Source organism: Orcinus orca, chromosome 11, assembly GCF_937001465.1.
Source record: "Orcinus orca chromosome 11, mOrcOrc1.1, whole genome shotgun sequence".
In the NCBI taxonomy this organism is placed as follows: Eukaryota; Metazoa; Chordata; class Mammalia; order Artiodactyla; family Delphinidae; genus Orcinus; species Orcinus orca.
In genome coordinates, this window is record NC_064569.1 from 97884796 (window position 1) to 97911821 (window position 27026).

Sequence of the window (27026 nt, forward strand, 5' to 3'; positions counted from 1 at the left end):
TACAATACGCTCACAAGGGCAAAATTCTTACAAGCTCATTTATTGCAGGAATGTGGGTAAAGTGGAGGATTAGGATCAAAGAAATGTCCATCACTGGGGAACTGGTTCAGAAACAATGGCTCCCCACGCAGTGGAGACCAAAGCAGAATGATGCCTCTGGAAGCCCCTGCTGGTAGCATCTTCTGCCAGGCCTGGGCTGGGGGCTGAGACACAGACCTGGAAGGAGTGGGCCCATCCCTCCAGTGCTCTGAGCTGGGGGGAGCCACACTGGGACCCTAAAACGAGAGCGACAGATCCGCACTGTGTCAGTGCTGAGTGGCTGGGGGCGTGGCTTGGATGGGGGCGGGGACCCAGGGAAAACTCATGTCAAGAAGTGGGGGAAGGCACACCAGGAGGAGGGGGCAGCCTGAGCCCAGGCCAGTCAGAGGGTCACAGCAGGTGACGCAGGATCTTACTGGTGGGCTGAGGCTAGACAGGCAGCCACGGAGCACTTCAACTGCCAGGTGAAGGCCCTACACGAGATCCCAGGGCTCTGGGACGTAGACGTGGAAGATCCTTCCTAATCCCAAGAAAGGTCAGAGTTAGGGCTGCTGTGATGGGGTATCTCTTCTGGGCTGGGCACTGTCCAAGCACTTTCTTTTTTTTTTTTTTTGCAGTACGCGGGCCTCTCACTGTTGTGGCCTCTCCCGCTGCGGAGCACAGGCTCCGGACGCACAGGCTCAGCGGCCATGGCTCACAGGCCCAGCCGCTCCGCGGCATGTGGGATCCTCCCGGACCGGGGCACGAACCCGCGTCCCCTGCATCGGCGGGCGGACTCTCAACCACTGCGCCACCAGGGAAGCCTCAAGCTCTTTCTATGCCTAGTCTCACTTCGCTCTCCCAACAGCCGTAGCCCTATTTCCCCTATTTACAGGTGAGGAAACCGAGCCTCAGGAAGGTAGTGTGACTTGCGCAGAGTCACGTATCTGGCTAGCGGTGGAGCCAGGAGTCCAGCCTGTGCTGCCGGCCACTGGGCTGCACTGCTACCCCTCAGGTGCCGGGTGGTGGCCTGGCTAGGCTGGCTGTGGGGAGGCCAGTCGAGCAGCAGGCACCGCTGCCCTGGAGAGAGGATGCAGGGCTGGGACCCGGATGGGGCCCAGCAGGATAAGGAGGGTCTCCGGCTGGCTTCTGCAACCTAACTGGGGAGATAAGACAGAGCTCCTGGCAATTTGCATAACAATGGACGCTTCCAGAAGGCGGAGAATCTGTCACAGTCACTGCTCAGGATGAAAGCAGAGGCCTCACGAGGCACAGCGTGACTACATTGCCAGGTGAGCTGCAGATACTGTGCCCACGGCACTGATAAGAGCTCAGCCTGGATCTAGTGGGGACGATAAGCGGGGAGTGGGGACAGGAGCCTTCAGTTCAATTTCTATTGCGTCCTCACAGCAACCTGAGAGGTGGAGACGCTTTGACCACTCCTCACAAAGGGGCGAACAATGTGGGATCACCAGGGTGGTAGGAGGGCACTGCCACGGAGGGGAGAGCAGAGTCCCCCGGCACAGATGGTGGCCTCTTAGTGGCAGAAGGTGTGGTCATGGGGGGTGGCATGGAGGAGGTGTGCTCGGTAATGATGATAGAAAGTGAAACGTGAGCGTGGAGAAGATGCAACGTAAAACGACTACAGGGAGCTGCCCTACAAGCCCCCTGAAACAAAGGGCTAAGATGAGAAAGACTGGTGAGGTGGGGGAGGAACTCTCACCCACGACCTGGGGAGTGCACAATGGCTCACCTGCTTTGGGAAACTGGGGAGCTGCACGTGCTGAAGTTGAATATGCCTGTCCCCTGATGGTACACATACACCTGTGTGGGTAGAACCCAGGCCCTCAGAGAGGTCTCCATCCTCATCCCCAGATGTGAATGTGGCCTCACGTGGTGAAAGGGATTCTGCCGGTGTGAATGGGTCAAGGGCCTTGTGACGGGGAGACTGGTTACCGGGTGGGCCTGGGGTCATCACAAGGGTCCTTAAAGGAGGGGGGCAGGAGGGTCAGAGTCAGAGAAAGAGATGTGAGGATGGAAGCAGAGGTCGAAGTGATGCCATCGCAGGAAGGGCCCACACGCCATGGAACACAGGTCACCTCCAGAAACTGGCAAAGCCCAGGGAATAGATTCTCCCCGGAACCTCCAAGGAACCAGCTCTGCCAGCACCTGAATATTAGGGGTTCACAAGGCTCACGTTGAACTTCTGCCCATCAGCACTATAAGAGGATAATTTGTGCTGTTCTAAGCCACTGAGTTCGTGGTCACTGGTTGCAGCAGCCCCAGGACACTTGTACGACACCCAAGAGAAACGTGGTCACCCGTTCACCAGAGTACTTGGCTGTGAAGGTTCAGAGCAGCTTTACGGATAATAGAAACGACCCAAATGTCCTCAACAGGCAAAGGGATAAGCAGAGCGTGCTACATCCATACGATGGAGTACTACACAGCACTGAAAAAGAACAGGCTCTTGATATGCCCAACAACACGGAGGAATTCACCTCATAGATGAAATGTTGCGTGAGAGACACTGACCCCAGGCCCCACACCAGCCAATGCCAGCCTAGGAACAGCCCACGGTTGTGCAAAACCACTCAGGGGCTGGATGTCAGAGGAGTGGTGCCGAGGGGACGCGAGGAAGCCTTCTGGGTGTTGGGATGTTTCAATTTCGGATTGAAATTCACCAAGCTGTGGCATCGAGATGGGCACTTCCTGTGCTTCAACTCGGAAACCGTGAACAACCTCAGGAAATGAGCCTCTGGTCTCACCTTGCATGCCCCAGTGATGGGGAGCTCACTACCTAGTGAGGAAAGCTGCTGGGCTGTGAAGGGAGGCTTCCTGGCAGGAGGCTCTTCCTCTCCTGAGCCCGTAACCTGCTTCTGGCCTCCTCCTCCCCCTGCTGCCAGCTCGGCCTCGGGGTCCCTCACTCTAGTCCTGCAGACACGGTCAGGCTCCACGACCCTCAGAGCGATCAGGCTTCTCTGGATCAGGGCTTCCTTCCGTCCTCCCCTGCTTCAGGTGAGAGGTGCCTGGAGCGAGGCAGGGCCCAGGCCCCTGGGGTCCCCGCAGACATTCGGCCCGTGTCCTCGCTCACTGCCGTCACCCGCTGTCCGTCACCTACTCCGGGAGTTTGGGTTCACGCTCCTGCTAAGCGGGGACTTCGTGAGGCTCCCAGGAAGCAGAGCGTGTGACAGCCCCTCGCCCGCAGAAGGCGCTCAGGGCACGGATGTCCTGTGAAGTGGGCGGGGCAAGCATTTCACAAAGGGGACGTTAGAGACCCTCTAGGAAATTTTTATTTTGCCTTTAGCAAGACAGCTTGTTGGTCCTCTAGACGGATGAAGAGGGGCAGTGATCCCGGTGCAGAAGGAGGGGCTGAGCAAGGGAAGGTGCGTGCGTGTGTGTGTGTGTGTGTGTGTGTGTGCATGTGTGTGTGTATGTGTGTGTGGTGCATGTGTATGTGTGTGTATGTGTGGTGTGTGTGTGTGTGGTGTGTGTGTGTATGTGTGTGTGGTGTGTGTGTATGTGTGGGGTGTGTGTGTGTGTGTGTGTGTCGGTGTGGGATGTCTGGGTGTGTGATGTCAGCAGTGTCTCTGTGTGTGGCGCGTGTGTATGTGTGGTGTGTGTATGTGTGTGTATGTGTGGTGTGTGTGTATGTGTGTGTGGTGTGTGTGTATATGTGGTGTGTGTGTATGTGTGTGCGCGCATGTGTGTGTGCGTGTGTGTGTGTCGGTGTGGGATGTCTGGGTGTGTGATGTCAACAGTGTCTCTGTGTGTGGCGCGTGTGTATGTGTGGTGTGTGTGTATGTGTGTGTGTGCATGTGTGTGGCGCGTGTGTATGTGTGTGCGCTGGGGAGGCTTTGGGCTAACTGATTCCCCCTTGAGACCTGGCACCGTGGAGGTGCTCCCAGCAGAGTGTAAAGAACCCAACCGTGGAATCAGGTTGCTTCTCACTGGCTGCTTGACTTTGAATGTGCCAGTGACCTCTCAGAACCTTAGTTTCCACATCCGTAAAATGGCCAGAAGACACCTGTCCTGAGAGGCCGTGGTGCAGGTGAGACGGGCAGCGCTCTCCCAAGTGCCCCTCGCACCCCAGCTGTGGGTCACCGGGTCTCCAGGAGAAACGAGAGACCATCAAAACAAAGGTCTTGTTTGTGGACAAATTAGAATGATTTGGGGTCATAAGGCACTGCTTCATTTTAAAGAATCCAACGTGAAACCTCACTTTCTTCCTGAAGAGAGAAGCCAGCTGCGTAAAAGGCCAGGCGGATGGGAAGGAGAGATGATGCCTTTGGGAGTCAGACAAGCCGTCGCCTCCGTGTGTTTGCAGGAGCTGCTGACTGTGTTGCGGGACGGACACGGGCATCGTGGGAGCGGCGGGCAGAGGGCAGGGCATTCGGTCCTGGCATCTGAGGCCGACCCCGCCGCTCCAGGATCACCCCGTCTTCAGGCCTTCTGGGTTCCATCTGCCTCAGGGGCTGCTCCTACCCAGACTCCTTTGCCGGCGTCCCCTGGTCCCTTCCCACACACGTCATCCTCTCCCCAGGTGACTTCCTGGCCCCTGCACGACATGATTCTGTGACAAGCCCCCTTGGCCAAATCCAAGCTGGGATTCAACCCAGGTTTTCCTCCGAGCTCCTCCCCGACTTGTGTGCGGCACCAACATCACCCCATCCACGCTCACAGGCACCTCAGGCTGCAGACACTCCACAAGGCTGATCCCCAAAGCCACGCCTGCCCCTGGGTCCCCACCTTGGAAAAATCCCACCAGCATCTCCCCAGTGGCTCAGGCCAGAGTCCGGGACACGGTCTTTGGAGCCCCTCACCCCCACCCAATCCACCAGCTGGTCCTGTGGGCTGTCTGCTTCCTTCTCTGCTCCTGCCACAACCCAGCCTGCAAGACAGTGCCCGCCTCTGCTGGACGGCCAGCTCCCTTCCCCACTCATTGCCAGGGGGAGCTTTGAAAAAGGCACCTGTCCCTCCCCTGGAGGGCTTCCCTGGTCCCAGGATCAGGAAGCCCACCCCTCACCATGGCCCTGCACATCAGACACCCCCTGCAACTCCCATCCCTCCCCTCCTGTGCTCCCCTTTTCTCCCCACACTCCTGCACCTCGACTTTCCTTCTGGTGCATGAATGCACTGGCTCTCTCTGCCTCAGTGCCTTTGCACATGCCACTCCGGGGCCTGGAATGTTCCCCGATCCCACCTCAATCTCCTCCAACCTCGGCAGCTCACTCTTTTCCATCCTAAAGGTCTCAGCTGCCCAGAGAGGCAGGAGCAAAATACAGAGGGCCATGAATGCCGAGCCGAGGGCCTGTCCTTATCCTGCAGACCACGGGAGCCTCAGAAAGGCTTACGGCTGAGGAGGGCTGCCCAGGTGCCTCTGCAGATGCAGGGCTGAAGGCTGCTGTGGCGGGTGGCGGGAAATAGAGGAGGGGTCCGTGGGGAGCTGTGCCTGGCTCTGGGGGCATCATTGTTCAAGCCCAGCATGTACCCTTCCTGCCCGTACCCTTTACTCTTCTGCCTGGTGGCATTTCTCATGGAGCTCTGGGTCTTTAAACCTCTGCATCCTAAAGGTTAATCTTTAATGTTGCTTTGGTAAATATTTGACGCTGTTGCTTCCACAGGCGCTCTGCATTCTACATTAATGCCATAAGGTGCTCCAGAGTTTGTCCTTTTCATCTGCAGCTTCTGTCCATAACTCCCCCCTCCTCCTGCTCTACAGAAAGACTCTCTCTTTGCTTCCTGCTACGAACTTTTCAAAGCACTTTCCACATCCGTTCTTGTCCCCTATCGGCGTCTCCATCAGCCAGGTAGAAGGTCAGAAAGGTTCTAAGTTGAAAGGCACCATAGAAGCATTCTGTCCCTTCCCTCGACTTACACGAGGGGACAGTAAAGCTTGGGGAGGCACAAGGCTGCCCAAGGTTAAACAGCAAGCCAGTGGTAGAGAGGGTTGAACGAGCAGCTGTGACTCCCAGCCCAGGCTCTGCTCTGGGCCCTGGGATCCCCAGTAGGACTCAGATCGTCCTTGTTCTTGCTTGGTGCAGTGGGGACAGACGTGACAACAGACCACGTGGTCCTGGCTGTGATGGGAGCGTGGAGCAGGGGAAGAAATCCTCCAGAGGATGGAGGGAGGCGAGTGACCTGAGCAAGGCTTTGAGGGGTGAGTAGGAGCTCGTGGGGAGCTGGGGTAGGGAACCCAGTGAGGCCAGGCTTGCGTGAGCGTCTCATGGGCAGAGATGGAGTCTGATCCATTCTGTGTCCTCAGCCCTGGCCCGCGGCCCAGGCTTTGGTCCAAAATCTCTGGGAAATTAACGTGCCTCCTTGCTCTGGGGCGCTTGCACCTTGCCCGTGGCCATCCGTGGCTCCTGGTCCCCTGGCCCTGGCACCATCCATGCCTCTATGCTCCCTCAGTCTGGGCGCTGACCTGGCCCCCTTCCTACTTTACTGCACCCCTGGCGGCCTCAGGTGCCCTGGCCCCTCCCCGCCGCCCTTCCCGCTGCCCTAGGGTCAGGACAGAGGTGGCAGGAGGGGGCTGAGGCTCGGGCCAGGGCCACACCCAAGCATATGAACGTGCACACAACACACACATCCACACACACATGATACACACGTGCGCACACACTATGCCCAAACTACACACCTGCACTTCACACGCACACACACACCCTCAACACACACTATATGCTACACACGTACACTACACCCACACTGCGTCACAAGCCACACACGCAGACTGCACCCGCCTACCCACGTTGTACACACACACACCCCTGGTCTTGGCCTTTCCAGGCAGGCTTCACAGCCAGGGAGGAGGTCGTCTCTCAAGGGCAGCATGTCGTGAGTCCGCCAGCCCTCCTGGGGCCTCCCTCTGCCCACCTGGCTCACACCTGGCCCTCCTGGTGCCTGCATCTCTGCATCCCTCACGATGCATGTTCCCCCTTTACACGCCCCTCCCCCCCACAGCCCCCGCCCCGCCTCTCCTCTCGTGTGTCCTTCTGGGCTGTGGCCACACGCGTGTCACCCACGTCAGACCCCACAGTGGTCCTTGGCGCTCCCCCTCCCCCGCCTCCCCACATCCACTCACTCTGTAGGTCCCACCTAGTCCACCTCCAAGATACTTCCGAATCGGTCCATTGCTCTCCGTCACCACCCCCCAGCCTCTACCATCCTGGCCTCTTCCCTGGGGCACAGCGGCGGCCTACCCTCGGCCTCCCTGCCTCCACTCCCGCCTCCTACGGTAAGCCCTGCCCGGGCCACGGATGGGGGAGCTCCCACCAAACTCCCATCAGACCAAGTCGCCTAATGCTGAAAGCCCCGCCCACCCCACGTTTTCCTTAAACTCACAGACACGCTCCCTCCCGTCACGAGGCCGCCAGCTGTGAGTCCCGTCATCAGCCGGAACAGTGGCTTTTCATGATGAAGTGGGCAAGTCTCCATCAATGCACACAGCCACGGGGGCACAGCTGGAGGCGAGAGACGTGACCCCTGGAGTCGTGTAAGTGATGGTGCCGGTCAGGGTCACAGGGACACAGTCACTGGGGTGCTATTGTAGCGACTGGTGTGTCCACACTTGGGGGCAGGGAAGGTCCAGAAAGGGGCGTCAAAGGCTCGGAGGAGGGTCACTCAGAGGTGCTGGACGGGAGAAGGGGGCCCATTTGCAGGGGGGCTGGGAGCCAAGTGACAGCCGAGGGGCCTGGATGCATAGAAGGCTCTGGCATTCCACCCGCTCCCCAGGACGTGTCTGCGGCATCTGCCGGCCTGGGGGCAGCGGTCGGGAAGGAGGGCTGGACACAGACGGCAAAGCTGAAGACAGATGGGGGCCCCGGGACGCCTCAGCAGCCGTGTCTCCCTGGCTCTGAGACCACCAGGGCCGGGGATGGCTGTCTCCAGCCTCCCAAATTTCAGACAACTCTAGCCGGCCTCACCAGGGAATGGGCTCTGGGGTGTGAAGACCCCAGGGTGACCAGGCCACAGCAGGACAAGCCAGCACCACATCCCCCTGTCTCGTCTGTTTGGACGAGTTGTGACGTAAACCCTCGGCAAACTCCAGCTGAGCAGGGGGCATTTGGCAGGGAGCTCTTTTCCCACCCACAAAGTGAGCAGAGACAAGGAAAGGGGGTACTTTGGGGGTCTTTCCTATGAGTGGGGTGCTGGATTAGGTCCTCTGCACACCCTCTCAGATTCCGTCTTCACTATCCACCCCCCGCCAGGTGGGGGTTATTTGCTCCCCCACCAATGTCTACGCTGCAGCTCAGAGAGGTAAAGCAATTTGCCCAAGGATGCACAGCTGGGCAGCCCAGAACCTGGTGCCAGCCCAGCCCAGGGGACTCCCGGGATGCAGCACCCAGAGATTCCCCAAGCCATGCTCCCAGAACCCAGGGCAGGATGGAACCACTCCCAGATCTCGCGGCCAAAGTGATCTGGCAGCGGGCTCTCCCCAGCACCCTGTGGGTGCCTTAGAAACAACCAGAAGACCATCCCGGAAGGCGCTGAGGAGGAGGGGGGAGGGGGTGCCCTCTTGGCCCACAGGCAAGTGCAGGCTTCCGTCGTTCCGACGGGGCTGGAATACTCACATCGGGAGACATTTGCTGCACCAACGAGCATCTATTCTCGGAAGCAAATATTTTAGCAGCTAAAGCCAGAGTGTTAATGGCGGGGATGGGGGAGCAGGATAAAGAAGGAAAGCTTCCGTGGTCCCCCCCGACCCACATGGAGATAAATTCCTTCTTCCCCTGCCCTGATCTGGGAGCTGGGCCTGGGAAGAACCCTTGAAATAAAGGGTCTGGGGGAACATAACAGTCGTAAGCCCAAACCCGACTTCCCTCCCTGGTGACCCCGCTTTCTCTGGTTACACCTGCTGCAGCCCAGAGGGCGATTCTATGGGATTCCTGTCAGATTGCCATAAAGGAGCATCCTCCTTTCTTGGGTGTAATGATCCCCGAGATTCGCCCAGGCCTTCATGGAAACATCTCTTTGTTAATTGCTCAGGCGAGCTGGCATCTTTGTTTGCACAGTAGCTACCGCAGTTACTGGGTTACGGAATTTTAATTGATTTCAAACTTGGGAGCTGGGTGGGCCGTGTGGGTCTCCTCCAGGCTGGGTGGCCAGGTGCAAGGGCAGGATCGCAGGAGCCCCTCCCAGGGTTTGAGCGGCCGCCTGGCAGTGTGCCCCCGGGAGTGGGAGCGCCACGGGGCTGATCTCCTGCTCTGTGCCAGGCTCCTAGTGGGCACCATCTCCGTCCTCCTGATGCCCCCGTTTTCACAGACAAGCAAACAGGCTTGGCAGGAGCGAGTGACTGGCCCAAGGTCACAGGGCCTGTGGATCTGGTTGGCTGGACCCAAGGCCCTCACTCCCCACCTCCCCACCCCTGCCCTGGCTGAGCTGCATCCTGGGCCCAGAGACAGTGGGTCTAGTTCGTTCTGGAAATGCCTTTTCGGTGATTTTCCCAAAACCTTCCCTGAGGTCTATTCTCCCTGTGGCTGAATACCTTGATTTTCCAGGCAAGCCAGTGGAGGGCCACGATCGATTTCTTGCCCATCGCCGGCCAGCGCTCCTCGCGGGCAGCGCTGATCCTGTCTCACCTTTCTACCCCCAGCACTTAGCACAGCCGTGACCTAGTGCCGACCTCGGATAAAGTACCGGTTGAATAAATGAGGGAGGTAAGTGTGCCCGGGCTGCAGCTGCACAGCAATGCGGACTGTTTCAGGGAAGGAGGAGCTGGAGGGTTTGCAAAGGGACGTCCGAGCTGTTTCCTCGGGGTCTGAGACCCAGACGTGTGACAGGGAGGGCTGACCAGGCCCTCTGCCTTCTCACGCCCCCTGCTTTCTCCGTGCCCAGAAGAACCAGGACCTGGAAAGGGTGGATGCATCTCCCTCCAGCTTGCTTCTTGTCCCAGCTACTGCTGCCCGGGACGCCTGCCTACGGGTGTCCCAGGGAATGCCGGGACCCTGCTTTCACAAGCACCTAAGAACATGTTTGCTTCTCCACAGTACGGGGCAGACCACTGGGGCAGGCAGATCTGAGCCATGTATAGCGATGAGCTGGTGAACATTTAATGACCTGTTCTCCAGCGGGGAGCCCTGATTTGTAGCATTTGCTGCCCATGTCCATGGTGTAAATACTGCCAATATGACGTAGCTGACTGCAGAGCTGGGGAGAGATGGGTGGTAGCCACCATCATGCGCGTTTGCATCACACAGATACAACAGACCTCAAACCTCAAGAGCATAGAAAGTAGCCGATGTAGCCATGCAATTAGGAAGTGAAGAGTTTCAAGTATCTGTTACCTTTGTGTTTAATAAAATTTATTTAATTGGAAGTTTATAACAGTGAATTTTTATAGTGGTTTAACTACGAGCTCTGAAAATTTCTCAGAATTTAACTATCAGTGCTGCTGCGGCGGCCCCAGCAACCCTTGGATACGTTTACGGATTTGTTTTATGTGTATTAGGAAAAATGTAACTTGTTTTTAAATGGAAGTATAGTTGATTTACAATGTTGTGTTAATTTCTGCTGTACAGCAAAGTGATTCAGTTATACATATATATTCTTTTTCATATTCTTTTCCATCATGGTTTATCACAGGATATTGGATAGAGTTCCCTGTGCTCTACAGTAGGACCTTACTGTTTATTTTATATATAGTAGTGGTATCTGCTAATCCCAGACTCCTAACTTACCCCTCCCCACCCCTTTCCCTTTTGGTAACCAGAAGTTTGTTTTCTATGTCTGTGAGTCTGTTTCTGTTTCATAAATAAGTCCATTTGTGTTGTATTTTAGATTCCACATATAAGTGATATCATATGGTATTTGTCTTTCTCTTTCTGACTTACTACACTTAGTGTGATAATCTCTAGGTCCAACCATGTTGCTGCAAATGGCATTATTTCATTCTTTTTTATGGCTGAGTAGTATTGCATTGCATACATATACCACATCTTCTTTATCCATTCCTCTGACTGTGGACACTTAGGTGGCTTCCATGTCTTGGCTGTTGTAATTAGTGTTGCCATGAACATTGGGGTGCATGTATTTTTTGAATTAGAGTTTTAGTCTTTTCCGGGTATATGCCCAGGAGTGGGATTGCTGGATCGTATGGTAGGTCTATTTTTAGTTTTCTAAGGAACCTCTATACTGTTCTCCATAGTGGCTGCACCAATTTACATTCCCACCAATAGTGTAGGAGGGTTCCCCGGAAATATGTAAAGATATGATTGTTTAGAGCAAGTCTGAGTTTTCTAACAAAAAAAAATGGCTTGATTTAAGATCAATTAAAAATGTGGTAAGTAAATAGTACAGGGAGAGAGATGCACAGTCAAGACGAACACCTAGCAGCTGAAGTTTGGGAAAGAAATGTTGTTGATGGAAATGGCTTCAATTATCACCTGTCTTGGGGGCACAGTAAAATAAGTGGGCAACCCACAGGAGAGGAAATACAACTAATTAACAGATGAAAGGAAAGGTGTTCAACCTCACTAATAATCAAAGAAAATGCAAACCCCTGTGCTGGAGAGGGGGCTGTGAAATGAGCAACCTCAGAAGATGCTGGTGGGTGACAGTCCCTTTGGGAGTGAGGCTGGCACCTATATAAAGAACCGTAACACTGTCACATCCTTAGACTCAATAATTTGCTGGCCTGGAATCTATCCAGAGGAAATAATTCAGAAAAGGGAAAACCATAAACACTTAAAGGTGTTTGTTGCCACCCCTGATTTTCTAGAGTATGTGCCTCCCCTGCAATGTTTTTTGTCACAGTAAAAAAAACTGTAAGCTGTATAAATGCCTTGTTGTAGGGGAATGGCTAAATTAACGCCAGCATATGGAACCTGGACTACTTGGGAGCTGCTAAAACGATATTTAGAAAAATTAAGTCAAAACCACAGGACAATGGCTAATTTAATGTTAGGTGAATAAAATTAGAATGCAGAATGATGTGTACAGTCATTCCCCGGCCATAACCATGCGGGATACATCCCAAGACCCCCAGTGGGTACTTGAAACTTCAGAGAGAACCAAACCCTACGTATATTATGTTTTCTTCTATACGTACATACCTGTGATAAAGTTTAATTTAGAAATTAGGCACAGTAAGTATAATAAGGCACATTTAACAACAATGACTACTAATAAAATGGAACAATTATAACAATACACTGTAATAAAAGTTATGTGAGAGTGGTCTCTCTCTCTCTCTCTCTCTCAAAATACCTTACTGTACAAATTTAATGCCTTTTCCATCTTAATGAAGCACTTATGAGGCACTGTGGCCGTTACTTTTGCAGTTTGAGGTGTGACAGCAAAACTATCAAATTTCTTTTTCCTTTTTCACGGCGTCACGGGTAGAAGATTCGTTCTTGCCGTAGATCTTAGCAAGATCTTGGCTATTTTTCTTTCCACCCTGAGAACTTTCATCCTTTCACTTAAAGGATCCACTTTGTGGCTTCCCTTCGGCACAACTGACTTGTCAGCATCACTGCACTTGCTCCGAGAGGCCGTTATTAAGTAGATAAGGGTCACTTGAACACAAGCTCTGTGACACCACAACTGCCCATCTGATAACCAAGAGGGTTACTAAGTGACTGATGGACGGGACACCCTGGACGATGGGATGTTTCACATCTGGGGCAAGATGGATTGAGATTTCATCACGCTACTCAGAACGGTGTGCAATTTAAAACCTATGAATTCTTTATTTCTGGAATCTTCCATTTAATATTTTCAGATCGAGGTTGACCTCAGGCAACTGAAACCCGGTAAAGTGAAACTTTGGATAAGGGGGAAACACGGTACGTCATTATTGGAAGAGTGGAAAAGCACGTGCATAAGAAAGCAGAAAACGCAAAACACCTGTGCGTGTTGGGGGGTTCTGTGGCTTCTCTTGTCTACTTCTACTCTTTGCACTAATAACACACCAATAATTACGACGAGCATTGACGGAGGCCCCTATCACATGCCGGGCCCTGTTCTAATCCTCGCAGTCGCCCCGCAGGGTTGGTCTACTGGTCCATCTTACAGATGGGAAAACTGAGGCTCAGAGAAGTGAAATAATTTGCCTGAGGTTCCCCACTAGCAAGTGGAGGCACCCTCTGAACCCCAGGTCGATACTGCGTCCAGATCAGAGAGGGCTTGGTCTGCCGGTGCCTGGAGCCCCAGACCTCATGCTCTTTCGGAGGACCCTCAGGGTCCTGCCCCAGGGATGGGTAAGGCCTGACTTGCACAGAGAGCCTGTCCTCAGGTCCAGCATGGGGCTGGGTGCTTTGTGAGCACCATCTCAGGGTGTAGCTCTCACAGCAGGAGAATTACCGGGGGAGACCCTGCTTCCCGTTCCAAGAATGTGGGCTTCGGAGTCAGCTAGACCTGGGTGTGAATTCTGCCTCAGCAGCTGTGCAGCTCTGGGAAAGTTGCTGACTCTCGCCGAGGCTCCGTTTCCTCCTCCATGCACGGAGTTCAGGGTGGCCAAGCTAGGGACGTGAACTGTCTGCTGCAGCCGCTTAGCTCACCAGTTCCTCAGTAAATGGGAGCTCCTTTTATGAACAATAATGATGCAATCCACTCATCGGTCTGACATTTACTAGGTGCCTAATACGAGCCAGGCTCCGGGCAGAAGAAGATGCATTCACTCAACACTTATTTATTGAGCGCCTACTTCTAGGTGCTGGGGGCACGGCTGGGCACAAGACAGACCAATCCCAGCTCTCCCGGGATTCCTTACAGCAGAGGAGACAGCAGACAAGAAAGCAAACACAACAGAGGTGGTGAGCTCCATGTAGAAACCGAAAGAGAAATAGGGGGAGTAGAGGGGGATGGTGGGGTGGGAAAGCTGTTGCTATCATATAAACCTTGGCCAGGGAGGGCCTCTTGGAGGAGGTGACATCTGGGCAGGAACCTGGTGGAAGAGAGAGAGAGCAAGCCATGCAAATATCTGGGAGGAGAGCTTTTCAGGCAGGGGGAGTGGCAGGTGCAAAGGCCCTGAGGTAGGGGTGAGCTTGGCAAGCTCCGGGAGCCGCAGGGAGGCCAGTGTGGCTGATCACGTGGGGGAGAGGAGGACAGAGGGGCTGGGGAGGGGCGTCAGGTCAAGCTGTGAGCCAGTGAGAGAATTTTCTCCCGCAGTGAGAAAGGCATCGGTGGGTTCTGATTCACATTTGAAAGGGATCGTTCTGCTGCTGCATGTGGTTGGGGGGCGGGGGGGGGGGGGTTGGGAGGCAGAGGATAGAAGCAGGGAGAGAATTAGGAGGTGTTGTCTCGACCCTGGTGGGAAGATGGACTGGAATGGTTGGTCTTGGGAGAGGGGTGCGGAGGGAGGGTTCTGGGCTTGTTCAGGTATCGCTCACAGGACGTGTGAAACGGGAAAGAGAGGGTGGGGTCAGCTTGGCTCCGGCGGGAGGGGGCGGGGGTCCCAGGATGTGCTGGTCTGTTGGCCGTGTCTACTGAACATCCGGGTGAGTCTGGAGTCGGGGGAGACGTGGGTGGAGACAGACCCGGGGTCAGGTACAGGGGGAGAAGACTGTAACTGTGGGCTGGGTGGGGTTCCCGGGGCGGGGGGGTGGAGATGGGAAAAAGAGGCTCAAGGAAGGGCCCTCCAGTGTCTAAGGCTGCAGACACGAGGAGGGAGCAGTGAAGAGGACTGAGGTGGGGCCAGTGAGAGGCCGGGAGCTATGATGGGGTAGTGCCCAGGACCCGGGGCTCCCCAGGGCTCCTCACTTTTCCTCAGCCTTTTCCCTCCTCTGGGACGTTGCCAAGCTGCTCTCTCTGCCCTTTCTCCACTTCCAGAAAACTCCTACTCATCCAGTGAAACCCTTCCTTGTGTTGATCGCTGTCTGGTACTCAGCCGAAAGGGCTGTGGACCCTGGGGACAGCCGACTGCCATCTTCAACACTGCAGAAAGCCTGCCACACCTCGATGTGATGCCGGGGAGAGATGAAAAGCATTTGTACAGCAGTTTCTATATGTCAGGCTCTTCCCACGTCTCATTTAGCCAGACAGCACCTTGTGAGGCTGATTTAATCACCCTGCTTTCCAGGTGAGGGCAGTTCGGCTAAATCATGTGCTGGAGGTCCTCTGGCCACCAAGAAACAGGGGAGCAAGATTTGAACCCAGGTCTGCCAGCCTCCAAGAGCCTCTGCCCCTCACCACTCTGCTTCCTGCCTGTAAAGAAATAGAGTTTCGTAGCAGGTGGAGTTGTTCAGACACAGGCAGCTGGCTTCGGAGGAGTGAGCCCTCCATCACTGGGTAGCACACGCCTGGGCAGGGATGGGCAGGGGGTTTCAGCGCCAACACCAGAAACCCTCTCGTCCTGGAGGCCGAGGGACCGGGGCACGAGAAGAGCGATGCTCTGAGAGGTGGGAGGTCAGAAGCTCCCAGGTAGCCAGAGACAAGGAAGTGGGTCATGGAGTGACGGACCACCTCTCAAGGCACAATGAATGCAGCCATTAAAGCACTGCTCATGAAAAGTTCTCAATAACGCGGGCAGCTCGCCATGACATAATGTTGAATTAAAAACCCAAGACACACAATTTTCTGGGCAAAGGCAACAGCTATAAAGCGAAATGATGTGCTGACGACAAGAGAGGGCTGGAGGGGAGAAGGGGCCGCGTTTGGTGGTGTGGCCATTTGGTCCCTTGCTCGCGTGCTCTCCACTGAGCATGGGCAATTTTATGGTGGAAAATTTGGCATGAAAAGAAAGGAAACTGTCACGGCTACTTGGTGGAGGGCTGAGGTGGAGGAAATAATAATCAAGACCAGAGATAAGGGGCCCCGTGCTCTGGCTCCAGGCGGCCCTGCCTCTCCACGCATCTCATCATCCCTTCCCAAAGAAGACCCTAAGCCTTGAGAGACAGGGAGGGGGCAGGGAGGGGGCGAGATGTTGCAGGAATTGCCCAGGTCACATGACTCAGGAGGGCAGCCGTGGGATTTGAACTCAGGACTGCCCCTCCAACCTGCTTCATCCACCCCCTTCCCTTCTGCTCCAATATCACAATTTACTCCTTGGTATGAGTGGGAAAATCCACCAGCATAGCCCCAGGTCCCTTTGAACGTGGACTGTTTGGTTCTTTTTTCTGGACCCTGGAGGCTGGCGCTTTCGAGGGCTGGGTTGGGGTCTCTGTTGGGGTTTCTCGCCCTCGAGGAAGGGAGAGAGCAGAAAAAGAGAAGGCCTTGAGCGCCGGAAGACTTTCTGGAGGGCGTTTCTGGCCTCTTGTGGAATATTATTAGCAAAGGGGGGTTCACTAGAAGAAGAATCTATCTGATAATTCTATCAGAGAAAAGAACCCTGAGTCGCACTCTGTTCCTGGACAGCTGCTCCCTTCGGAGACCTCGTGGGCCTGACCCCTCACCTGGGCCTTTGCACGTGCTGTTTTTCCTACCAGCAACACACTCCCGGCTTTTTCTTTTTTTTGCCTAACTCTTACTCATCCTTAAAGATCATTCCAGCCGCCACTTCCTCCAGGGAACTCTCCCTGATGCCCAGGATGGGCAGGTGTCTCCTCTGGGCTCCCTTTGATAGATCTGATCACTCATTTCCTCTGTCTGCACCTGAGTCAGTCTGACTGTGTGTCCAGTTGCCCAACTCAGAGACTGGCGCAGGATAGGAGTGGGGGAGATCGGCTCCCATCCCTGCCCCTCTCTGGACCAGAACTGGACGCTATACCCCGTCTTCCTCCTGGCCCCTCCCCCTGCCCTTGGCCCTGCCCTGGCTGGAGCCTGCAGCAGGGAGCTGCCCCCTCAGGGGCATGCAGAGGCCCTCAAGCTCTATCTCCTGACTCCTGCCTTCTCTCATCCGGCTCTCTGACCAAGGGCACCAGGCTGAAGACCCGGGCCTGACAGCCTGGGGTGGAGCACACTGCCTGGGTTCAAGTACTGAGTCTGCAGGTGACCAGCTGGGTGACCTTGGACCAGTAACCTAACCTCTCTCTGCCTTCGTTGTCTTGTCTGTAAAATGAGGATTTGTCAAATAAGTGTTGGGGAGCTGGGAGGGAGGCATTGAATCAAGCAAACGAAACCCTCATTCTTATGTTCTAGCGGGGCTGGGGCAGGAACATAGCACCCGATCCGAGTGCTGGAATGACACCGGCTGCACCCCTGCTCCAGGGTTGCTGTGATTTTAAATTCACTCCCCAGCACCAAACCCAAGCGCTCCCTCTTGGGCTAACTGCCCCGCCCCCGTATCCCCCATCCCGCTGCCGGCTCTTCTCCACTGAGAAGTCTGGCTTTCTGCCCTCTCCAGGGTAAGGAGGGACAGGCCAGCTGGTGAGGGGCGAGGGGACACTCCCCAGGAATAGCATCAACGCTCCCTGCAGCTCTACTGTGTGCTCAGCCCTGGGCTGGGCCTTTCTGTGTGCCCTCCTTCACCTCTCATCACCATTGTCCAGAGTAGATACTGAGACTCAGAGAGGGCCAGCGGCTCACCTGAGGACACACAGCACGTGAGGCCTCTGGTCTGGACTTTCTGTCACCCCTCATCCCTCATGGTACCCCCTGGTCGTGGAGCATCACTAATGAACAAACACGCTCCTGGGTTTTCACCAAAGCCGTGTGAACAAGGTGAAAACAGGGAGAGCTGGCAGAGGGTGCCTTCCTGTGTCAACTAGGCTGGGTGGGAGGAAGCCAGGGCCCAGCCGGGAAGGACAGGGGTCGGAGGGGACAGGGCCAGATTGTCCTGATCCAGCTGGAAGCCCTAAGCATTTGAAACTCCAGCCCCACTTGGGACAGTCACTGTTTTCTGAATTCCGATCACGGAGGCCTCCTTGGTATTTGATGTGATGCCAAGGAAAGAAGATACCTGGTCCTCTCCCTTTGTCTCCTAATTTTCTGGAATTTCTCGCTGTTGGCTGGTGTCCCTGCAGAACCCGTACACCAGAAACTCTGGCCGCAGAGCCAGCAAAAAAGTGACGCCTGGGCTCTGCCAGGGGGGGAGGCTCTGGGGTTGGGTGAACTCCAGGGACCCCACGGGGAGGCACAGATGAGTTCTGCAATGAGCTGTGAGGGTTCTAGGTGGGGGAGGGAGGAGGTGGGAGAGTGATGGGCTGAGAGGGGAGCCCCCGAACGAACATCAGGAAAGAATGTCTGGTTCTCCCACACGAAATCTGCAAAAGTCACGTGATTTAAAGGGTCACCGGGGCCGTTTTTCAAGCTGCTCCCTCTGTCCGAGGTGACTTTTCCACTGTGCGCCAACCAGGTGACCTTCCCTTACCTCCTCAGGTGAGGCACAACATCGCCTCCTCTTCCAGGAAGCATGCCCTGACTCCTCCCTCCCCCGCAGTTCATCGTGGGCTCTTCTGGGTCCTCTGCGCACTTCATGTTACTGTGGCTGTTGTCTCAAGTGATGGGACACTTCCTTGCAAACAAGCCCCTCCCTGGCTGGAGGCTTTCTTGGCTGGCCAGGTGGACCAGGGGGAGCTGCTCCTCTACTGCCCAGGGGGCCAGGTAATTCAGCATCCCCCCTGGGCTCCAGAGCCAGCCCCCCAGGCCTCCAGGGCTCCTTCTGCCAATCTGGGCCTTGAAGTCAGGCAGCCTGCCCTAGAGAAGCTCCCAGCTCTAACGGTCGCGGCTCTGTCCTCTAGTCAAGGGCTGGTCCCCAGACTGGCAGCATCAGCATCTCCCAGGAGCTTGTCTACAAATGCAGAATCCCAGGCCCACCCCAGACCATGCACATCAGAATTTGCAAGTTTAACAGGACCCTGGGGGATTGAATACCCATTAAAGTTTGAGGTACACAAACAACCCCCTTCCCAGGCCCAGTCAGGAATTTTCTCTTGGGAAGGCTTGGGGGCTGGGCAGCCTCCTGTCTCTCCTCCAGTCACCACCCCATCTCAGCCCTCTAGGCCTGACCAGGGACCCTGACCTCAGGGAAGGTTTTGAAGGATGAATAGGAGTTCCTCAGGGAGATGCAGAAGAAGAGCATTCTGGGAAGAGAATTGTGTGCAAAAGCAGGGAGGTGTGAATCAGCAAGAGCTGGAGGGGAACCAGGCCTCGAATGGAAGGTGTGAGGCAGGGATGAGGGATGAGGTGGGAGGGGAAGACTGCACAGCTTTCCTTGGTGGGGAAGATAGAAGCCCCTGTAGTCCTACCTTGCTGTGGGGTGTGAGGCTCTGAGGTTGGCAGGGGCTGTGGCAGTTGGCTCAGGGTCGTACTTAGTTTCGAGAGACTGTGGACTAGGGAGACCCTGGCTTAAGTCCATGGACTTACTGTGTGGCCGTGGGCAAGTCACTTAGCCTCTCTGGGCCTGTGTTTGCTCATCTGTAAAAGGGGATGGTAAAGCTGGGCAGCTCAGTTCCCAGGGTGGGAGTTACAAGGACCAAGGGAAAAAATGATTGGCGGGGGGGAGGGCGTCTAAACTGTAAGTGTAACCGTGGTTCCCAGTGCTCGACCTGCTCCCGTGCACGCATCTTAGAGGGAGGTGAGCAGCAGCCCGAGGCTTCAGAGAGAGTGAGATAGGCTGCGGAGGGCCTTGGGGGCCAGGTTAGGAGCGGAGACCCTCTCGGGGGGTGGGGAGGTGGGACACACCAGAGGGAGTGAGGCAGGGACAACGGGGTCCTGAGAGGGCAGCCAGAACCTCCTCTGGTCCTGAGACCCCTGTGAGGTGAGGCTGTGATTGTCCCCATTTTACAGATGAGGAAACCGAGGCTCAGACAGGTCTTGAGGAGTCAAGCTGCGATTCAAAGCCAGATGTGTCTGACCTGGAGCCCCTGCTTGCTCCCCTGGGCCCGTAATAGTGACAACGACGCACACAAGCGTCGAGGCAGCTGGGATGACACCGTGCCTCGGGGACCCCTCTCCCTGAAGCTGCAGTGAGGATCCTGGGGAGTACCTGCAGCACCTCGGCCACCTCCCTTTTCTCCTTTAGCTCCACTGCACGCCTAGGGGGGTTCTAGCAATAAAGCACGCAGCCTGAGGGTTAGGGTGATGTGTCAGGGCTGACTCCAGCTCTGTTGCTGCTGTGTCCATCAGACAGCATTAGCTGAGCACCTACTATGTGCCCTGAACACCAGAGACAAGATGCCTGCGGTGGGCGTAGGTTCCAGCCCGGGGGAACCGTAGCACAATAATAGAGATGTGATTCACCAGGAGGTAGACCCGGAGCTGGGGCAAAAAGAAAGTCAGGTGGAGGGAGAGGCAGGGGAGGGCGGCAGGAAGGGGGAGCACAGCCCGGAGTTGCCCTCCTGCCGCCTGGGAGCCGGCAGGGGTGCGACGAGGGCCGAGGTGAAACGTTCCCTAAGCTCGGGAGAAAACCAGAGCGTGTCAAGTGAGCAAGGGAGACATTATGAGCAGAAAAGCAGGGCACCTTGTCACCACTTTCCGGGAGGCAATGAGCCACGGAGGTGCGGGCGCCAGGGGAGGCCGAGTCCGTGGGATTTTAGCAGAAAACTTTGCAGTCCGAGGTCATTGTGCTCTAAACGAAGGGAAAGCCAGCTTCTCCGTGAAATTAACTGAAAGCGGCTGCGCTTCATCCCCTCGGACCGCACCTCCCCACCCCCGGATCCAGGCCGGGTCCATAACTCAGTGACTGTGGGCTCCGAGGCAGGGGCACCACCATGCCATCCCGAGTGGTGATGCAGTTTGGGCCTGGCCCTGCCAGGCAGCAAGGAGATGGCGTTTCCGGGGATGGGGATGGATGGAGTGTGGGTCTGCAGGGACCACGGAGGCAGGCACTGCTCTGAGATGCAGCGCCCCTGATGCGCGACCTCCGATACTGCTCTTGAAGTGGCAGCTTGGGGGCTGCCTCAGTCCGCGTGTCACCAGAGAAGCTTCTGACGAAGACGTTCCTTCCCCCTCCCGTGGATGAGGCCGCCTCGCCAGAGGCTCTGCGAGTCTCAGCAGAGAGGCCATGGCCCTGGGGTGGGACCCTGCCTCAGTCTCCCCTTCTCTGGCTGACCTGGGCAAGTCAATGAACTCCTCCGAGCCCCCCAGGTTCCACATCTGAAAATGGGGCTCAACAGCCCTACAGAACAGGCGGCATGTGGCTGGCCTGTGTGGGGCACGGGGTGAATGCTGTTCCCGCCCCCCCCAACCCTGGCAGGGCAGGACCCCCACCACCTTTATTTACCCAAACGTGAAATGATCTCAAGAATCGCCGGCACGTGAGGACCAGGTGCCAGGCCTGTACGAGGATCAGCCCGTTTAATTCTCAGGATGATTATGACCCCTGGTGCTTACATGGGGAAACTGAGGCAGGGGCCGGTGGAACGGGCTGCCCAAGGTCGCAGAGCCTCCGAGTGGCACAGGTGGGCCTTGAACCTGGGCCGTCTGACTCCCGGCCCAGGCACACGTGCTGCTTCTGATAATACCGACGGTGATGATAGCGCTAAAAACATCCCCTAAGAAGGCCGACGGCTTTATGGCTGAGCGGTGCCCACCTGGCTGACGGAGCCGGTGTGGGTGCCTGGCACATGGTCGGCACGGAGCAACGGCTACTGCCGTCCGCTTCCAGTCCTCCCATCTTGTTTCTTTGTCTCTGTGCCCTGAACACCTGACACTGAGTAGATCAATGCCAGCTGCCTGGAGGAGGGTGCAGGGAGCAGCGCCCACAGCCTCCTTCGTGGGTTTCTGAGTGTTTGCTGAGCCCTGCTAGGTGCCTGGCCCCTCACAGGGCTCAGCTGGGGGTGCCGAGGTCAGCCCAGTCCACTGCCAGGCGTCCAGGTCTAGTACCTGCTCCCAGCCGCCGGACCGGGCAGCTGCAGCATCCTTGGGTCTCCCCTCCGGGGTGCCTATGATAAGCCTCCTGCCTCAGTCTCCCCTGGAGTCGTTCAGGGCTGGATCTTGGCTCCAGAATTCCCCATCGCCAAATAAGGGCTCATAACAGGCATATGGAGACCCCAGAAGAGGAAGGCACCTCGGGATGGGGACTCCAGGGACCAAGGTGCCGAGTGTGCATTTGCAGCCCTCTTCCTCCCCGGCCCCTCCTCCAAGAGGAAGAACTCTGGTCCTTCTCCCCAGGGAAGAAGCTGGGCCCTGGGCCAGGAATGGAGAAGCCTCCAGGAGCTGGAGAAGCCGAGATCATTCCCCTAATATGGCAATATGGCGAAAGAGAGAGAGAGAGAGAGAGAGAGAGAGAGAGAGAGAGAGAGAGGGAGGGAGGGAGGGAGGGAGGGAGGGAGGGAGAGAGAGAGAGGAGGGAGGGAGGGAGGGAGGGGGAGAGAGAGAGAGGCCCTTGGGGAGCGGCTGAGGGGATCCGTGCTCAAGGAGACGCATCTCAGCGACGTGGGGGTGGGGAGATCCAGGTGACAATTGGTAGTAAAGCAGCGCAGACGCTATAGCTCTTGTTCCGGGAGAAACACTGACTACAACCCTGCTGTCCCGACTCTCCACCCTCCCCCCACCCCCAGCTTGACATCACGCATGACCACACCCACCACCGCACCTGGTCTCAGACCTCCACCTGCCTGAGAAGCCCCACCTCCGCTCCTGTCCACAAGGCAAGGCTTGTTTAACCTCAGACTGCTGGGGCCCACCGCCTGGCTGTGCCCCTCATCCCGCCTGCGCCCCCCCCCAGCCTGTACCCCATCATCCTGTGACGGTTACCCAGGTTTCACTTGCCCCGCTTGCTTCTGTGTCCCCAGCACCCGGCACAGAGCCAGGGTGGGGTAGTGGCTGCTTGGGAAACTTCAGCCAAACCAAACAACGTCAGGGAAGACGGGTACACACTCGGGAAGGGGAGAGATTCCTGCCGCCACAGAGGGCGGCGAGCTGGAAGCAAGGGGCAGCGGGGCAGGAGCTGGAGCCAGCTGTTCACCCCCCTCCACCCCCATCACGTACTGACCCTACTGGCTGGGCTCCTCCAGAAAGCTCCGTGCTTCCAGCACTTAGCCCCTGGGGTCGTAGTGAGAACGAAGGCGTGCCAACAGGGCCCGGAACACAGCAAGTGCTCCGCAGATGTTGCTGGAACCATGGGCGCCCACCAGGAGGCCCAGCGAGTGAAGGTCTGCTCTGGTCTCAAAGTCCATCCCCTCTCCCTTCGGCTGGTAAAAGGAAGCCCAAGCAGGAAGTCCCCGGCCCAAGGTCACACAGAGCGTGGAGGGCAGGATGGGAGCTGGGCGGCACCTGGGGATCCCCTAACCCCCATCGCGTCCTGGCACGTTCCTGATGCTTGTTCTTGTACGGAGACTCATATGGTGATGGAAACCCCATTCTGAGTCTGCCTCTATGAGAACCAGGACACAAAGAGGCTCTGAGCTCAGAAATGAAACCATCTGTACAGAGGGCAGAGCCCGTGGGCTGGGAGCCCAGCCTCTCATGAAGATGCCATGAACCCAGACTTCACATGCAATGCCAACGAGCTTGCATGCCCCCTTCCCCTCCATAGCTGACGTCCTTAAACCCCATCTGGATCGCACAGCACAGGGCCTGGTACACAGGAGGTGCACGACGTGTGCAATATGGAAAGGGGGAGACCTCAGAGACAGGCAACGGTTAACAGCAAGGGACACTGAGAACTGTTGGGACCAGAGGCAGCGACTCAGAAATGGACCAGCGCGGTCCCTTTCCGTGCAAGCAAACCACCCCGGGTTCTGCAGGCAGGACGGCAACAGCCCCTAAGGGCTGGCTCACATCACCGTCTTGTCAGGAGCATGGCAGGGGCTGGGGAGCACCTTCGTTTACATGGTAGAGTCTCAGCTCTCAAAACACTTGGGTCCTGGTAATGAAGTTTTCCAATGGTTCTCAAACTGTAGTGCCTACAGGCATCACCCCCAGAGAGTCCTGGTTAGGAGGCTGTGGCTGAGGAATTAATTTTGACAAGCACCCCAGGTGTGTCTGCTGCGCGAGACTCACATCTCAGGAGACCACGCCTTTGGGGCAGAGCCAACAGCTGTTTCATGGTCTGTAGCTTTGGGTGGGCTTGTGTGTCCCCTCCCCCCTCCTCAAGGGGAAGAGCAGCCTCTCCTCCACCCATCACCTCCACACCAGCAGAAGCCCGGCTCGGGGGCCCCACCCAGAGGACCGGCTCAGTCCACATTTGTCCAGCCGAGCTGAGCAAGGCTGCGTCTTTGCCTCCTGCATGACCGTTGTGGCAAAGTGTATCTTATTAATTATTTAAGTCATTCATTATTGAAAAGGTCACTATCTGTTAGCTACTTAAATGATCATGAACAAGCTTGGTTGCATCTCCTGCAAGGAAGGAGCAACGGTTAGCTGAGCACCTACTATGTGCCAGGCATTTTGTTTGATCCTCAAGACAATCCCAGGGTGGCGGGGGTGGGGGGGTGCGTTCTCACTCTCCCCTGCTTCACCAGGATTGGAAGGTTAAGAGGGTGAAGGAGCTTGCCCGAAGTTACAAAGCTGGTAACTGGCAGAGCTGGGACTTGAACCTGGGTTGGGTTGCCTGTAAAACTCATGGCTTGGCAGGGATCACCGTGTGGTAGGTTTCTGCACTGGATCTTGCAGGCTGGGCTCAGTATTGTGATGTCCTGGGATGATGTGCCCCGTGCCCTGTGTGCCCGTGGCTGCAGCTCAGCCCCTGCAGAGCAGCTGAACCCTACACCCGAGCCCTGGACTTGAGCGTCTACACTCAGCCTGGCTCCTGCCAGGGGCTGACGCCTGTTCTTGGTGCTGGCCAGTCACACAGTAGGTTCCTGCTTCAAAATGCACAGACCCCTCCTCTCTCCCTCCAGCTCTGCACTGCCCAGGGACGCCCAGGTTAGGTTATTCTCTGCCTCCACCAGACTGGAGATGGATAGACATGAGAGTGGCAGTCTGTCCCTTTCCAGGAAATCATGAACTCGCCCCTGGGGCAGGGTAACCAGGCTCTGCTGGGGTGGCCACCCTATAAGGCCAGCCGAGATCCCACCTCCCTGGCCGGCTTCCTTCCCTTCCCCTGAGCCATCGTTGAGCAGCCTGCCTGCATCACCCTCAGATGCCTTTCTGCGACTCAACATATATGCACGATGGAGTCCAGTAATAAATATGCTTATTTTCAAATTTCATGCCAAGAAAAGCTTCTCCCTCAGCCCCTGACAGATCGACTTGCTTCCTTTGACCAGACTGTGAAAACTTGGGAAGCCATCCAATTTCCCTTTTTGCCTTGGCAGCTAGGAAACTCACAACTCCACTTCACGCTCAGTGGCAACAGCTCTCACGCCAGAATCTAAGCAAAACAAACTTGCAAGCTTTGTTTCTAAGCTCTGTTTCAACCTTTCATTTCGACTTTTCTATCCAGGCACGCGTTGTTACCACGAGCCACTTCACATCTTTCTTGGCAAATAATATAAGCAAATCATCCGGTAATTGACAAGCCAAACACAGCAGCAATAATGATCTGGTATTTTCCAAGCTCGTCAAAGACAAGAGATCGCAGCCACTCACCAGGCAGACGAACCCTGGAAGCTCATCAGCGGTGGGCTGTGGCTGTCTCTCTGCAGCGTGTGGACGGCCTGGGGGGCTTGAGGCAGGGGACCCGGGGGAGGCTGGGACTGCAGGGCCGGCTGCTCTGGCCGGGGTGCCCGGGCAGGGTTCCCCCACCGCCTGGGGTCCTGTTTCATCCACCGTCCATGGATGCCCCACCGTGCCAGGTAAACCTTGCAAACGTCGTAGTTCATTGCCGAGTAATACAAAAGATCCAGGACGAGTAGCATCAACACAAAGAAGCCATAGATCCACACTCCCAACAAGGCGGTGTAGTTGCTGCGGGAAAACAGAGAGAGGCTGAGAGAGGCCGGGACAGCAGCCTCATCGAGGCTGGAGGTAATCAGGGGGGTGATTAGAAAATGTGGCACGGAGGCTACTTCGGGGTCTCCGAGAGGAAGGTGAACCCCTCTGGGGGGCAGGGGATCTTAGTTCCCACTTCTCATGCCCACTCCCCACTTTCCTCTCCCCCACCTGTTTGCCCCTCCCAGATGCCTGCAATCCACTGCTCTGGGCCTGTCCCTCGAGCATCCCCTCCAAGGCCCCAAGTCCTTGGGCCGGGAGCCCAGGGGGCCTCACCCTGTTAGGCCCCCTGGAAGAAAATTTCCGCTGGGCATCTGGGGCTCTTGCGTTGTGGTGGCCCTTACTTTCACCTTCCTGCGCCCCCAGCATGGGCGCTACTCCCGGACCTGCCAGCTCTCTCCCGCAGGTACCTCCCGTTTGCCCCCCCCTCCTGGCCTTGGCTTTCGCCATCCCCCCCACCCCCCACCCTCCCCCCCGCCTTCTAGGAGGCTCTCTTGCATCCCTCATCATCCCCTCCCCTCCCCATCTTTCTGGACCCAGGGCAAATGCAGGAAGTCTGTTGTCTGAGGACAAACTGACCCAAGTTTCTGCCCCTTGGCATCTACACTGGGCCACCTCACACCCCCAAGTTCTGCGTGGAACTCAGCCAGGGCGTCTCCCACCTGGGGCCCGCTCCCTTCCAGTCTGCGCCATCATGCTCCCTCCCTCGGAAGCCCAGGAGTCAGGGCATCAGCTCAGCTGCCCTCCCCACACTCCACGAACCAGACACTGGTGCATCTGCTCCACCAGCCACATGCCTTTCACACCCACCCTCAGGCCGCTCCCCGACAGCGCTCTCCACCAGGCACCCCCAGACTGCACGGCTGGGGGGTCTCAGGGCCCCCTGACGTCAGTTCTTTTATTCCTTCACCCAGCATTTCCACGCTGAGGGCCAGTTTGCCCTTCAGAAGCAGAGATGATGGGGTTGGTTTTGAGCTGCAAATGCCCCTTAGTGGAGGGAAGCTGGCTGCCCCCTGAGGAGCTCACTGGGACACTGCGCCTTCTGCCTAGCCACTGCTTTCTGTCCCCCCACCGCCTTCCTTCCTCCCCAGCCTGACTCCCACTGCCTCTTGGAAACTGCTGGGCCCTTCCTCTGACCTGAGTGCCCCTCAAACCCTCCCCCCACCAGCCGGGGCCACGCTGGCAGGGTCCGGGTATATCCTCCCGCCCAGGCCAGGGTCTGAGTCTCTCCCGGGTGCCCGGGGAGAGCCATTTCTGGCCTCACCACTGCAGCGGGGCCAGCGGAGCTCCACACGGGGCTCGCCCGGGACTGCGGCTGTTTAAGGGACGGATTTATTAGTCACTCAAATGCCCCCTCCACCGGCTCCCTGCTG

At 56.5% G+C, this 27026-nt stretch overlaps 1 protein-coding gene across 2 annotated transcripts in view; it reads right to left on the reverse strand.

Moving 5' to 3' along the window:
• Positions 1-27026, reverse strand: part of SHISAL1 (shisa like 1) — an 81211-nt gene that overhangs the window by 12976 nt on the left and 41209 nt on the right. The window contains exon 4 of one of the 2 annotated variants that reach the window (XM_004279575.3): positions 25312-25629. In XM_004279575.3, the coding sequence (XP_004279623.1) occupies positions 25312-25629 (318 nt within the window). Of the gene's footprint in view, positions 1-22170; positions 25630-27026 lie in introns of those variants that run through there. The other variant, XM_033405221.2, reaches the window with a different exon arrangement.